This window comes from Protomyctophum bolini (assembly GCF_963924005.1).
Source record: "Protomyctophum bolini genome assembly, chromosome: 3".
Classification (NCBI taxonomy): Eukaryota; Metazoa; Chordata; class Actinopteri; order Myctophiformes; family Myctophidae; genus Protomyctophum; species Protomyctophum bolini.
The window spans coordinates 8679310-8695956 of NC_137864.1; the positions used below are offsets into that span (position 1 = coordinate 8679310).

Consider the following 16647-nt stretch of genomic DNA (forward strand, 5'->3'; position numbering starts at 1 on the left):
GTTGTGGCGTAATCGCCGTGTTTTGGCGTCAAACTCGAGGAATTTGTGACGATATTGACAGTATGCTTTCTTACTTCATTTCTTAATTATTTACACTGTTTAGAGGTTTTAGAGGTACCGTAGCTAAGAAGTGAAATGGCCAAGCATGTATAGGAAAATACACGTTCTATAATAATCAGAAACAAAGATTCAATCATGGTGCATTCAGTACAGCACAACATAACATACAGCAGCCAAAGAAGAAGGAAGGGCCTTAGTTATTTCGCACACCAAGCTGGTAAGTGCGTGCAAAGTGTGTGTGGTGGACACACATGCACGCACGCACGTACACACGCACGCAAGCACAGCGACATTTAAAACCGTTCAACTGATCAATCACCAGTTCTTCTTTTAAACTCTGGGACACTGGAACAACAACTTTTATAATAGTTTTCTATTGTTCATACCGACAGCAGTACACAGAATGCAGTTACTCGCAGGGGGAGAGAGAGAAGAAAAAGAGGAGGGTACAAACATGTTTGTCAGGTGAAACCTGACATACAACAGCCCCGTTTTTAACAACGACCTAGTCATGATTGAAAATAGCAGATCTACAAGCTCATAGCGCGCCACCGAGTGGCGCGCTACGAGCTTGTAGGTCTGCTATTTATTTAAAATCGTGAAAATGTGCCTCAAATTTGGAATATATATTTTTCAGAACGAACGTTTTTAACTCAAATCTTTGTATGTATGGTCCGATGTAGCCCTGAAACATGACTGTCGAGCGTCATGTGAACCATGGCTATAGGTCTGATATACAGTGTTGCGTCCAGAATATATATATATATAGCCTATTTGATGCCATATATAAATTCATGCGCCTGGATTATCTTTCGCCGCACGATGGTGCCGTGCAGATATTACCAGATGACATTATGCGATGTAGCCTACAAGACCAGATGAGACGCGTGTCTGACACAATGTACCAGGCAGTAAGACGAAGCACAGTCTCTCTCTCTCCTGCCATGCTATTTTCACACCCAGTGACCCAATCAGACTTTTCATTTCAAGTACAGAAGGAGATGATCACCTTCTCAGCGGAGAAGGGGACCCAGCACTGCTCAAAGGGTGAAACACCATGTACTGTATAGCTACTGTATGTGAAAGGCGTGAGGTCGATTATTCTTTCCCGTGCCCCAAGACATTCGCGAATCACTACAATATTCGCCCATCACTTTTTTCTGCGTAGAAAAAAATAGGGCTATATACAGTACATAATACATATTTTAATTTAATCATTTTGTTTTCGTTTCGTTCAAATAAAACGTTTTAAACAATAAAATATCACTATTCTATCTATAAATGCATTTTAGTGGGCACTTATTTTCTTTTCTTTTCCGAAAAGCCCGGGAAAAGGCCGGCAAATTCTCGGGATTTAAAACGAGCCAAATCCGGGAAAAATATGAAACCCTAGTACACATAACAGTTTCCCTGACAACGTTTTCTACAAAATGTGATGCAAAGAAGCGATAGATATACTTCCTACAGATGAAGTTGAGTCTCCTAGACCCTCCATAGAGGCTCCTCAAGGGAACATGAATAAAACATCACCAGACTAATGTAGATGTCTAATAGCATAGCGGTCAGGATGTTTACTCCTTCACTGATTTTATTGCTTTAAGGATGCTTTAAAGACGTGGTGAAATGAAACATATCAAAGGCGGACAAGCCCGAAATATATCTTAAAGAAGAAAATAAATTCACATTTTTAGAGCATATACGTAGCCTAACAATCTATGCAAAAAATAAATCATGTTTTTTTTAACAGTGGTGCGGACCGTCTTGTACCGCATACAGATGTGCCTTTTCCTAATCTTCACGCTTTCCTGATCTTTTCCCGAAGGTTTCCTGAAAATGCCATGTTTTCCCCGTAGGTTTTATTCACTGATTAGCCTCGCTGATTCTACTGCTTTGCTACTGAAAAGAAGTGTCCAGCTGAGTTACATCAAGGAATCTGAATAGAATTAACGTATAACTAGAACTGCACTCTGTCGAGTGCATACTTGCTTGTTGCAAGCAGAGCGAGCAAGTACTTTCGACCGCTACAAACTGTCAAATCTCAGTTTCTCTGTGAAGGAACGTTTGAAATGTTGATTTATTAGGTTTCACTATTTGCTACCTACCTACTTTATGCATATAAAAAAAATGCTTTGCGCCACTTTTTATGCATATGCACCGTCCCAGCATATTCGATGCGTATGCACCGTCCCAGCAAATGACGTAATGACTACTTGTGCCTGATACGGCAGTGGTGCCAGATTACATAAATGTATACACAGGAGCATTACCTTTAATCCTCCCAACACTAAAACATATCGTCATTACGTCACCATCGAAAACCAATTACACTCTGGCATTGGGTCCTTTAATCCACATCTTTATTACGTCATCATTGAGAGCTACTTACGTATACCAGCTAGTTATACCAGTGCCGGGTGGATTAAAGGAACTGCCTCTATGTATATGTAATTTGTAAATTGTAAGTTGGTTAGCGGTATTCTGTGGTTACTTTGCACCGTCCCAGCATTTTCGATGCGTATGAACCGTCCCAGCAAATGACGTAATGACTAGTTGTGCCTGATGGTGGTGACGTAATGACGATATGTTTTAGTGTTGGGAGGATTAAAGGTAATGATCCTATGTATACATGTATGTAATCTGGCATCACTGCCGTATCAGGCACAAGTAGTCATTACGTAATTTGCTGGGACGGTGCATACGCATGAAAAGTGCTGGGACGGTGCATACGGGCCCTGGACGAAACTAGTACTTGCGCGCTCTGCTTGCGGAAGTAATAACACCTTGGAAAATACCCCCCTCCTTCTCACTGACGATGTTCTGACAATGCACTGACAATCTACTGAATTGCCAATGGCAGGATATGTGAAGTTCTCAAATGGCACATCTTTAGTTCAGTCACCGTTTGACATTTGGTCAAGAATTCACAATATGCCTTCATAGTATTCTTATATCAAAGGTCCCTAAAAGGCCAATCTTAATTACTTCCTGACAAAATGAAAACGTACTGCGTGATGACATACAGTAGGCAGACCACAGACGGACGTTTTCAACTTAATCAGCAAACTAAAACATGTATCTGGAAACATTTTAGGGTAGAAATAAGTAACATGTTAACAAACATGCTTCGCACTGGCCGTCTCACTCTTGAAACACTGCTTAAGTCTGAAATGTCAAAATAAAATGAGCAAAAAAACAAAAAAGCCATTTCACCAGATATTTAAAGATGGAGTGCCATGATTTCTTTCCACCCTAAAACATGATCATCAGGTATTATTATAATATAAGGAGGAATAACCTTTTCCAAAAAGTGTACAGTATTTGTTAAAATCATGTCATGTTATGTGGACACGCCCTCGATCCACCTGAACTTAACCGTAGTTGTATGATAAAGGGGGAGGGGTTAGGGGAGGGGCTGATAATGTGATGTCACTATATTACTGTTTATTTCATTGGCCCGTTTGACTGTCAAGGGTTCAGCCTCCAGGAAGAAACCCTAAATACAAAGTGAATACACCATTGCAGATAAAAACGACTACAGGGTGTCTAATGAAGTACTGGCACATGAAAAACTGGAGAAATTGTGGCACTCCATCTTTAAGGATGTACTAGGTTTAAGGATGTTTACAAGGATGCACTAGATTTAAGTATACTTACACGGATGCACTACAGTAGGTTTAAGTATTGGTTACGAAGATGCATTTGGTTTAAGGATGCTTACAAGGACTCATCTAAGGATGCTTAGAAGGATGCATTATGTTTAAGGATGCTATCTTGTAAAGACTATAGCCAATAGAGCGTCGCAGTTTCATGACGACTCCAGGCCCAGGAAATGAATCCCAATGCATTTTCCCCATAGACATTTCAAAACGTATTTGTTTAAAGACCTTTTAAGCGTCGTACGAAGCCAACTGGAGTCGTGACAAATCATGACAACAAACACAATATTTTGGACCAAACAAATAATTACAAAGAAGAAAAACAACAAAAAAAGTGTTTCTACTTTCTAATTCTTTGTTTGGCCCAAAACATTGTGGTTTATTGTCACGATTTGTCACGACAAGAGTTGGCTTTGTCCGCGGCATAAAACGTCTTTAAATAAATACTTTCTGAAAAGTCTATGAGGAAAATGAACGGGGGATTTCTTTTCCGGGTCTCTCGAGGGGGCGGGACTGCGACGTTCTATAGGAAAAGGCATTTTTACACTCATGAACAAGCCCACATTTGGACAAATGTATCAATACTAGAAGCTCCACCTGCCTGCGGCAGGTCTCGGTCTAACGTCACAAAGATAGTCACAGTGCGATCCGACTGAGACACACACACACTTTATGTTTTCCCACTGACTGTGTGTTTTCCGTGCTGGGACGGGTGTGTTGTTGTTGTTGTTGTTGTTTTTTCTCTATGCTCAGCGTGTGTCACGGTCTATGACTTGCTGAACTGAACTGCGGCCAAAGTGTGCTGCAACTGCACACGCCACACGCAACTTGTTACCGGCTCAAATGTATATAGATATACACATTTAAAGATGCTAAAAGGATGGACTATAACCTCTCTCTCTCTCTCTCTCTCAGACCAGGGGAGCTTCTCGTCAGAGGAGCAGAGAAAGACGGTCACTCAGGGCCGAGCGGCGGTCATCAGCCCTCCCCCGCTAGCCTCCTTCCCAAGACCCCTGGTCACATGGTACAGAGACGGACACAAGATTATCCCTGGCAACCGAGTGTGAGTTACAAATTGCACGCACACGCACGCACGCACACACACACACACACACACACACACACACGCACACACACACACAAACAAGATGTTGATTTTATCGATGTCAATTAACACACGCTTTCAAGAAACGTCCCTTTTCAATAAATACTAGTTGAATAGGCATTATCAAAAAGCCGTTATCCAATTATCCAAGCCATTATCTGATGTTTCTTCTCCTCCTCCTCGGGGAAGAAATTACTTTTGGATGATTCAAATCTGCTTCACCTCTGTAATCTACACAGTGAATAATAATAATAATAATAATAATATTATAATAATAATGATAAGTAGCATATTATGCTGCACGCCCTGAGGGGGTAAATAAGGGTACATGTTGCTTGTTTTATTTTGACCAGGGATTAGTTTGACATTATTGTCCTGCTGGGTTTGATAGCATGTGCATATGTTTCCTCCTGCGCTGCCACAGCTCTCCTGTCAATGTTTGTTTGAAAGATCCAATCCCGTTAGTAATACAAGCATTGTGACAGTGCGGGGAAGGGGGCAAGGCTGTAGTACAAACAAACGCACTGTTTATTCTTTTTACACTGCATAGATTGCTATTATAGATTGTCTATTGATCGGTTAAAAACATCACACGTATTGATTTGGTTTCAGAATTATTGGTTGAATTTCGCTCTGCGTTGTACTGTACAAAGAGACGTTTTCATCACGGTAATTTTACGCATCGCCAGCGCCTGTTCATTGTGCCCCGCTGACAGCTCGCTATGTGGGATATAATCGTTCCTTAACCCATTTTGGCCCGACGTCGAAATTTAAAGAAATGTCTTCTAAATCCCGGCAGTTTTCTGAAAAACCTCATGTTTCTATATCAGTGGTGCTCAATATTTCATGTCGAGGCCCCCAAACATTATATGAAATTGGCCGCCGACCCCCCCCCCCATCTGAAAATATGTTCCAGGGACGTTCACTCTGTAATAATATATACTCAAAGATTTGATGCTATTTTTCAATAGCTAAAGTACAACATGATGCTTTAAAACACCAACAGGGGTTCCCGCCCAGAATGGGTTAAGAATGAAATTGTAAGGGCCTTGTCACTGCGCTATACACGGAATGACTGGGAGGAAATGGGCACGTTCTTTCCAGACCTTTTTTAATGGTGGCTGCTACAATGGCTGCCTCGGAGAAAAGGTCACTGTAGGTGTGAGCTGTTTTGTCGTATTGAGCTCAACTCTCTAGCTTGAATGAAGTTGGGGGGGGGGGGGGGGGGGGGGGGGAAGCTCTGTGGCCTAATGACGCCGGGCCACAATTATCCAACTACTGTACATTACTGCACCTGCTCGTCAATATGCCTGAGTCAGCACTTCGTCCTTCTGCATTAGACTGAATCCTCATGTCTGGCGGTGGGAGAGAAAAAACCCTACTCTCCTCTTTGACAATAATAGTTCCTGACAAAACCGGCCTGCACCACCATTAACATCTTCTTTTTCTTTCATGGAGGCCTGTGTGAATGGCTGCGGTATTCTAAACGTCAAACCAAAGAAACAGAGAGCTATAGATAACTGGGGGTCTGGTTCACTGAACACATCAGCAGGGCTTCGTCCCCCCCAGTTAGCACCGTCAGAAAAGACACTTTTTGTGACACAGTATGATCCGAAAAGGAACAACGTTGTGGGGTTGTTTCATTAGTGGGGTTTGGTTGCAAGTACAAAAAGGTTCTCAAAATAGTTCTTCATGAGGAGTGCTTCTTCCTCAAAATAGTTCTTCATGAGGAGTGCTTCTTCAGACTAATTTACACCTCGTCTTCGCCTTCGCCCTCCTTTCATGTTTCTTCACACCTCCTCCATTGTCTGCCACTTCCCTTCTTCTCTTCAGAGTTATTACTTTTTATTTTTAGTTATATGTTGGAGGAATTGCAAGTCAAACAAAGTAAACATGACTGCGTGTGACTCATGGCTCAGATGCAACTGCGGGAAAGTAAGCATAACCGAAAGAGAATAATCCTACAGTATAACTGCATTTACAAGAATTGCAACTGAACTGAAGGAAAGTGTAGTGAGTTTCATGACAACCGGAACCAGCGCAGTGTTCTTACAATCTTTAAATTGCTCTACCTACATAGCTACAGTACTTGGGCACGCACGCACGCACGCACGCACACTTTAACAATTCATGTCCACACAAAGGAAATTGCATACAAGGACATAAGTGCAGCAAAGTTACGTCCACAAAATCAAGGCACAATGTCCTCGGTCATGATACAAGCCCCCAAGGAATAGCGTAGGCATCCCAAGTTGTCCGAACCCCCTCCAACAACCAGTCCACGGGACGACTGAGACTTTACAAGGTGTCTATCCGTCTGTAAGAGTGTCTATAATCTGTGTGTCTGGATGTAATCTCACAAAGCGATCATTGTGTCAGTATGTCCCACCCCTGCTGTGCCCATACTTACACAGTAAGTGCATGCATGCTTTTAAAATGCTACAGAAAAAAAGATAACCATAAGGTGTTACGAAGGATACGAGATGTCGCCCTGACATCACAACAATGACTTAAAGAGGCGACATCGCCAGTCTATAAAAGAAGGCCTGGGCCGGTTTAAGGTGGAATTAAGCTTTTGACATGAGTTGCAACTTACCTACAGATAACTATTGAATCACCTGTGTTCAAGGATTCGCATTTCCACCCCTTGCTAACCAAGGTGCGATCCTCTGCCCCGATTCCAAGACCAGACTTTAGGCCCTTAATAGAACCTCGAGTATAATAAGGTATTCAATACCACAAGTACGTGTAAACACAGTGGTGTCGGGCATGCAGCATTTATATTTTCGTATTGTTTTTTTTGGGGGCGTTGTTTGGTTTGTAACTTCAGTTTACAAACTGATTTAGTGTCGGTAAATTATTGCTGCCCTTGTACTTATTGCCTATTGTTGTCATGATTATGCTCTCTCAGTTTCAACTGTGGCAATACTTTGCAACTGCTATTTCTCCGTAGTCTCATTGTCATTCTGTTCCAGAATAAACTAAACACACACACACACACACACACACTTGTTTTCCCCGGTAAACAAGTAACTGTGTGTGCGTGCGTGCGTGCGTGCGTTCGTTCGTTCGTTCGTTCGTTTGTGCGTGTGTGCGTGCGTTCGTGCGTGTGTGCGTGCATGTGAGGTCACACTGGCTGATCAGGTGTGTGTGTGTGTGTGTGTGTGTGTCTAGGGGGACAGGGCCAGATGGTGCCTGCTATTTGGCTGTCTTCATGGCGGCTGAGCTGATGATGTGGTTTATGAAGTTTATTGATCGGATACGCATCCTTCCCTTAGTCCCCAAACACCCCCCAACCCCTCCCCCCATATCTCTCTCTCTTTCTCTCTCTCTCTCAATTCAATTTAAAAGGGGCTTCATTGCCAAGGCCATTTTATTATATTATATTCACATTATCACCTGGACTGTAAGAAATATTAAATACAATATTAAAATGTATATGCCTACCTGAATAAAGAAAAATTAACATTGTAACATTGTATATTAAGGGTGAACCAAATAGACCCTTATGGGTCTGTAACTCTGAGGGTCTACAAATGGAACCAGATGGACCCATAGGGTGCATTTGGTTCCATTCGTGCACTCTCAGAGTTACTGTCAATTATCTTTGATTTTACAATAACATACATTGGGGTCCCAGAGATAGAAATGGGGGACCGTAGCCTAATTCAGGTCAAACTGGGAGTCCTTGACGTGAAAAAGTTTGGGAACCACTGCTATAAAGAGCTGTGTGAATGAGGGCCATTGATTGATTCACTTGAAAAGACCTTTTATTTCCCCCGACATAAGAAAACTCATACCGTGTCTAAAAATAATTGCTGAGCTGCACATCAGTGTCTCTTCCTTGGTGTCTGACTATAGGGTTGATTCTGTAAAATAACCTTCATTACTTCCAAATGTCAGAATCCACAGCTATAGAAACCTGGGGTGTTACCTTAGACTCCGACCTCTCTGAGGTCATGTAAAGGTTGTATCCTCCTATATTTTTCACCTTCAAATTCTTGTCCATATCAGACAGACAGTAAAAGCAGGTGACACCTATTTTTTGTTGTGGGTGTTTGATTGTGTTGTAAAACTCTGCCTCCACCGAATGAACTGTATAGGGATATGGAACACATTGTGAAGTCATTAAACCCCTTCTCCTTGTTATAGCGTTGCTCAATACAAGGCACTAAGGTTACAGTATAGTATTGTCAATGCAATAATGTTTTGCCTTGCAAAATGATTTTTAGATCCATACACAGTCACACTAGAACAAGTCGCTGATTTCACACCGATGTAGTTGGATTGATGCAATTACTGTATCATTACAACTGGGGATGTCCCGATCGCTTCCGATCCGATGCCGATACCTCAATTTGCGTGTTAGCCGATACCGAATAGCGATAACCAATGTCGTGATCTGATGTTGTGTTTATAGCTTATCTAGCTATATGTCTCGTGTTGTGTTTATAGCAGACTCCTCACTCAAATGTGCAACTCCAAAGCAAACTCCACATGTCCCAACATTTATTTTACCTGCCATATTGTCAACCCCCTTACCCCTCCCTGTGTCAGATCGCTGGTTAGACTGGGCATATTCGCCGATACCGATATGACCCGATATGACAAATAAGGGCCGATCCGATACTTTTCCCGGTGCCGATACAGTATCTCTCTCTCTCTCTCTCTCTCTCTCTCTCTCTCTCTCTCTCTCTCCCTCTCTCTCTCTCTCTCTCTCTCTCTCTCTCTCTCTCTCTCTCTCTCCTCTCCCTCTCTCTCTCTCTCTGAGTATCTGCCAGTATGAGTCAGTGTGACTCTACATCCCCATGGACGCCCCAGCTCTCAGCATAGCGGCCAGTAGAGTCCTCACAAGCTGTCACTTCAACACGCCCTGCTCTAATCTCATCTTGTCCCCCCCCCCCCCCCACCACCAGACACCCTCCTTTTCCTTCTATCTGTCCGCCTCCTGACACCCCACCCCCCCCCCCCCCCCCCCCCCCTCTGCCCTCCGTTCCCCAACTCGTCTGACGCATCGGAGGTTCGTTTTCTATCCCAGCTGTCCAAGACTAGCTAGATTTCCACGTGTGTGTGTGTGTGTGTGTGTGTGTGTGTGTGTGTGTGTGTGTGTGTGTGTGCGCGTGAGAGAGATACTCTGCTAGATTTTGATGTAGGTGTTTTGGATGAATCCTTTGCATAGTCCAGGTTCCCAGAAATGGAGAGCTGCTGCTGCTGCTGCTAATTAAGCTCTGAGGCTCAGAGCAGATGGATGTGAAATGATAGTTTCTACCCTCTGGCATCCACAGAGAGGAGAGAGATGAGAGAGGAGGGGAAACCAGAGCCTGTCCTTTGTCCATCAGACCACGGCTGAGGACCAGACTGATCAAATAGAGATATAGAGTGATCTGTATCTGCACAGAAGAAGCATCATGTGGGCATTGAGGCAATGATGTGAAATAGTAGCTAAAGTGCAGTTACTTTGTAGATCTTTAGATTAACATCACAAAACATTAACCATTTCAGCCCTATATACTGTATATACCGTTCCGTTCAGTCGTTTCAAAAAAATATTTTTATACCTGGCATACATTTGAAATCTTGTGAAACCGGACACTCTGCATATTGAGTGATTTCTACTTTAAGTACATTTTAATAGCATTGCTTTTGTACTTTTTACTCAAGTCAATTTGTTAGTCCTGAGTTTTACTTTCTACATTTCAGTATACTGTTTCCAAGCACTGCAGTGTGATGAATATATATGTATATACCAGACTGATCAAATAGAGATAGAGTGATCTATTCAGAGGCATCGCGTGTGAGGTGAATATTATTATTCATTTACATGGCTTGGTTGGATACTTGATGCCGATCGCCAAATTCAGCTGTGTGTTATTTACTCTATAACAGACCGATGTCTAATCAAACCCTCAGAGCACCTGCTGCGATGTACTGCTGTTTCCATCATGACAGCCATGTAAACGAACACACATAATATTATTGTCATTTACAAGAAAACGTTTGAGCGAGAAACAGACGATACAGTATACGCGGAAATGAATTATATTTGATCAACTTGTTGTCCGACTGTGCTGCGGCTGGGTAGATGCCGGCCAGCGCAACACGTATGGAATACTTTCCTTTATTAATATATGTATTAAGTAACCGTGTAATAAGCGGGATAATGTATGGCTGAGTCATTGTTTATATCTATCAACTATGACCACTCAGCCAGACATTATCCCTTACATATACCAGACTGTAGATGTGGTTCAGGGGTTGGAGAGCACTGATGATGTCACAGGTGGTCATTTTCGGGGATGGGCCTCATGGGAAATATTCCTCATTCCTAGATAGACCTGGTCTAACCAGCCATCTGCCATAGAGGAGCTGCATTGTGTGTGTGTGTGTGTGTGTGTGTGTGTGTGTGTGTGTGTGTGTGTGTGTGTGTGTGTGTGTGTGTGTGTGTGTGTGTGTGTGTGTGTGTGTGTGTGTGTGCGTGTGTGTGCGTGTGTGTGTGCGCGCGTGCGCATGCTCATGTTTTTGCATGTGTGTATGGGCATCGCCTACTCAGACTAGCATGCATTTCGATTTTATCAAGCATAACGAGTGATTCATTATCTCGACTCACACACACGCACGCGCACATACACACACACACGCACGCACGCACGCAGGCATGCGCACACACACAAACAAGAGCTAACTGAGCAGAAGTTGCTCGCCGAGTGAACTTTGTGAGCAGATGTTGTGTCTGTGAGTGTGTGGGCAAGCGAGGGAAAGATGCATTTAGAGAGAGAGAGAGAGAGAGAGAGAGAGAGAGAGTGAGGTAAAGGAGAGTGAGGTAAAGGACGTGGAGGACAGACACTTTGAAAAGACACGTGTGCTGTTTGTTTGAAGGCTCTGCTGTCGTGTTGCAGAGACGAGGGCTGTTCTTATAGGACAACAGACTCCTAAGGGAACAAACGAGAGTGAGTGAGAGATATGAGGCGATGGGGTTTAAGCTCATTAAAATCTGATCTGTTTGGAACCTAATCATTTGAGCCACTATAGATTCAGTGAGGTTATTTAAGTACCTAGCTACAGTATTTAGAGAAAAAGCATTTACCACTGTTGATTTTTAAATCTGGCTCTCCTGGTTGTAAAATAACAAAGAGTAGAGCAAACACATTGCTGAGGCCCATTAGTATATCATGGTCTCATCCATCTCATCCAAAGCCTTGACCAACAAGCTAAACTCACCAGTCTCACACAGCACCACTTCAGTTGCTGTGTGTTTTTCTGGCCATATCCACAATGTTATTGGTCTTATAGCTAAACGTATTATCCTTTTAGAGAGACAGAACAGAGACAGAGAGAGGGGGGAGGAGCAGGATTTTCCTTATTAACGACATTGTTGTGACCTTTTGTTAAATTGCCAGTAAAGTATTCTAAGCCTGCGTTTAGGCTTCTTATTTTGAAATGCCACTAGAGGATAGTCCCTTGAGTTGCAGCAACTCGTTGTCAAGGTTCAATTAAGGTTCAAGGTTGTATTTATTTGTCTCCCTAGGGAGACATTTGTCTTGGAGACAGAGTCACAGCTGCATACAAGAAACGTATACACATTCACATAAGAAAAACACCAACATAATACAAAACTGAGATATTGCACACATTCCCTTGATAAAGTGCATTCGGCAATCTCTGATTGAGCATTTTGATTGACGGGGGAACAAAAGAGTGTTTAAATCTATTATACACGTACCGTGGAGTTCTATATCTCCTTCGGGATGGCTTTAGCTCATTATTCTCGATACAACACATGCAAAGGGGGGAGGCGCTGGTTCGTGGACATGCCCATGATCTTCCCGGCCATATTTGCTAGCCTATACTTATTTGAGATTTGTACGTCACAGTTGCTCCTCAAGGCACAACATACAGCAAGAAACGATACACAAACAATACACAAAGGCAACATCTCAAACCCTCCACCAACCCACTACATCAGTATACTTGTAACCTTACCTTACAAAAAAAATACAAAAAGAAAATCAAAAGAAATACAAGAAATAAGACAATCAATGCAAATAAACAAGTATGATCCCAATAGGAAAAACGTAAAATAAAAAGATACAATCAGAAACCAGAACAGCTAGATGTAATTAGGGCCCGGGGCAAACCCTTTTACCTAAACATATTTATAAAGTATGTCCGGTTGGCGCTCAACACACACCACACTGTGGCCCGTTTTCTCTCTCTAACAAATAATAACTAATATTCTCTGCTGAGTCAATATACAGTAGAGTGTTTGGGTTTGGTAAGTTGAGAAGATGTCCCATCAGGATGAAAACTAAGTCTGGACAGAGATAATGGACAAAGGCTTTTTTTTTAAAAAGAGACTGTGTTAAATTAAAGTAGATTGTCTATTTCTTTCCTAAGTCATTTGAGTGAGTTCTAATAACATGAAAGCAACAGAATGACGCTCCACATCAACCATTCAAAAGCTTTAATTAAGACAACCCCAGATAGAGAAGAATGGAAATGAATCAACAGCATTTCTTCTCTGGCGCCTCCTTGAACTTTCGCCTCCCCACACACACACACACACACACACACACACACACACACACACACACACACACACACCAATGCTATATCTGAATTGCTCCTCTGGGACTCTTAATGCGGCGGAAAATAACACATTGCGTGAACATTTTCCTCGCCGAATGAACGCTCTCTCTTCATTTCTGTCTGCCTCTCTATCTTGCTGCTGTATCTGTGTTTCATTCAAGTCTGTCTGTCTGTCTGTCTGTCTGTCTGTCTGTCTGTCTGTCTGTCTGTCTATTTTCAAAAGATTTGTAGGCTATGCATTTGAAAACTTGTGAAATGGGACATTCTGCGTTGATGGGTTGTCATGTCTTACAGTATGTCTTGTGATTTTAAGCTATAGGGAACAGCTGTTGTTTGTTAGAAATAATCGAATAGAATCGTTGTACTGTAGGTGAACATAGCTGGACTTCAATTAAGCTTTAATATGTGCTTTGCTTTACAAAAGAATTACGCACGCACGCGCACACACACACACACACACACACACACACACACACACACACAAGTGTTTGGGGGCAGACACCCGCAATAAACGAGAGTATTCTCTTTACATCTGAGACAAGTCATCTCAATCAACACAATTGTTGTTTACTCTTTGATCATTGTCAACTATACTGGATCACGAAGCAAGCTATTATTGCAATCTGCATATCACATTACATGGCCGCTTCACACAATCAGAGCTGAGCACAACTGTTAGCTACTTCAAGTGTAAACAACAAGTTTATAGCTGAACACTCTATGACAGCTTACATAATGTACATTTTAGAGATAATAGATAGATGATGAGACACTTGTCCCTGGACCAACATATTTTCAGATGGGGTTCGGTGGCCAATTACATATGATTTTTGGGGTCCTTGACATGAATTCTTTTTGAGAACCACTGATATACGAGGAGTATAATAATGCATGTGTGTGTATGTGTGTGCATGAGACAAAGGAGGGGAGGATTCAGAGGAAGGCAGAGAGAACGTGTGTGTGAAGAGAAGAGGGAGGCGTCATCGTCAAGGTGGAGTGGGATCCAATTGTATTACGAAGGCTCCACTTCAGGCCCTGCTTTCACGCTATGAATATTCATTAGCAGTTCTGTCAGGAACAATTTGTTGTGGCTCTGCTCAAACACCGGATTTCTTTTCTTTTCTTTCATTTGTTTTTGCATGTGTGGGCTTATAACGTCTGCCCTCAGGACCCGGCACAAGCATTTAATTTTTTTGGTTTTTCGTATAAGGCCTCGACTGTGTCTGATATGTGTGCAACGGAGCTGACGGCAGCATAAACTATTCTGACCTGAGATCAGATTCTAAAAAAAATGTCTTCTACATCCTGAAAAAGCTATGTTTCTATGTCAGTCGTTCTTCGATTTTTCAAAAATAGCAGACCTACAAGGTCGTAGCGCGCCACTCGGTGGCGCGCTACGAGCTTGTAGATCTGCTATTTTTCAATAGCTAACGCATGACATGATGCAAACACCAAAAGGGGTTCCCGCCCAGAATGGCATAAACTATTCTTTCATGTAATGGTCTACATACAGTACGATAAGAAATTGTATGCCGTAACCTTGTCAGATTATTTTATTCAGGGATAATTCAAGGCCGCCCTGTCCCCAAGTCGTTACTGGGGTTTATGTTTTTATTTTATTTTATCCCCTGTCACGTACTATAAGTTCCTCCAATAACTGGTGGAAGGTCAAATAAAAATAAAACTTTTTCTTCAAAGTCTTCCCAAGTTTAATGACGTTCTTTCCCCTAATGCTATTCAGCCACTACCGTATGTGCGCACATGCACACGCACACGCATGCACGCACGCACGCACGCACACACGCACGCACGCACAGGGAGATAAGCAGCAGTGTAAAATGATGAAGTGTACGTCCATAGCGTCACGCATCGTTATTTTTCTCGCCGCGTATTTTGACCGTAATCTAGCTAATAACATTTCCTTCAGCAGCTGCTGTGGAAAGGATTAAATGTATAACGTGCGGAACGGATCACACATGTACAGTAGTAAGATGGTGTGTGTGTGTGTGTGTGTGTGTGTGTGTGTGTGTGTGTTGATATTATTCCAGCCGCTCTGGATTAAGAGCGTCTGCTAAATACCTAAATTGTAAATTCCATGTGCAGACAGTCAGACAGACATGCATACATAGAGACAGACAGTCAGACAGACATGCATAGAGAGACAGACAGACAGACAGTGAGAGTCAGACAGACAGACATGCATAGAGAGACAGACATGCATAGAGAGACAGACATGCATAGAGAGTCAGACAGACATGCATAGAGAGACAGACAGACAGTCAGACAGACAGACATGCATAGAGAGACAGACAGACAGTCAGACAGACAGACATGCATAGAGAGAGAGAGAGAGAGAGAGAGAGAACGGGGCATATATACGTATATATAATAGCAGAGAAAGAGGGACAGACACATGGATTAAAATTCTCAGTCAATGTGACAGATTTCAGTCATTTGGACTAGAAGCTTCTAAGCATGTTGCTCTCAATGCATCACAGACACATTGAGAGCATACTGTATGTGCTGTAGGTAGGCAATCTTTGATTTGATTTTAGGATTATTATTTTTTTGAGGTGGTTAAATTAGCAATGTCTTCAGAATCATCTTACATGAAGTCTTAATAGTCTTGGATATTTCATATGAAGGTTAAAGCCTCAATCTAAGAACAATATGACTAAAACATAATCTTACATATTGTGTTAAAACAAAGTGTGTGTGCGTGCGTGGGGAGTGAATGTGTCCACTGTAGCCTTTGCTGATGATGATGGATGTTGTAGATGTTTATCTATAAGAGGTGCCATGTCTTCTTTATACAGTATATCTGATCCTCAGTGTGACCTCTCTCTCTCTTTCTAGAAATAACGCACGCCCACTAGCAAGCTTGTGTAAGTGTGTGTGGGGGTGTGTGTGTGTGTGTGTGTGTGTGTGTGTGTGTGCACGCATGCATGGGTGGCATGCGCGCGTCCTCTGGCTGTGGTCGTTAGGCATTCTAAAGACAGAGACCTATTTTAATTATCCACTAATCAAGCTTTTAATTAGCTGCCACACAAATCCATCACTGACCACACTGCACGGCCCCACACACACACACACACACACACACTTCTGCTGGTTCTGCGACAGAGAGAGAGAGAGAGAGAGAGAGAGAGAGACTCCACAGAGCAGTGAGCTGTGACTGATGAAGCCTGGTTGTGACATGGTCTGTTAGGGGCTGGCAGGTGAATGGTACTGGAGGGAACG

At 42.6% G+C, this 16647-nt stretch overlaps 1 protein-coding gene across 1 annotated transcript in view; it reads left to right on the forward strand.

The window, feature by feature from the left end:
* The window catches only part of LOC308312064 (protein sidekick-1-like), a 313497-nt gene that overhangs the window by 164240 nt on the left and 132610 nt on the right, over positions 1 to 16647 (forward strand). Inside the window, exon 4 of the mRNA XM_080758887.1 lies at positions 4632 to 4779. Within this exon, the coding sequence (XP_080615013.1) occupies positions 4632 to 4779 (148 nt within the window). The remainder of the gene's footprint in view (positions 1 to 4631; positions 4780 to 16647) is intronic.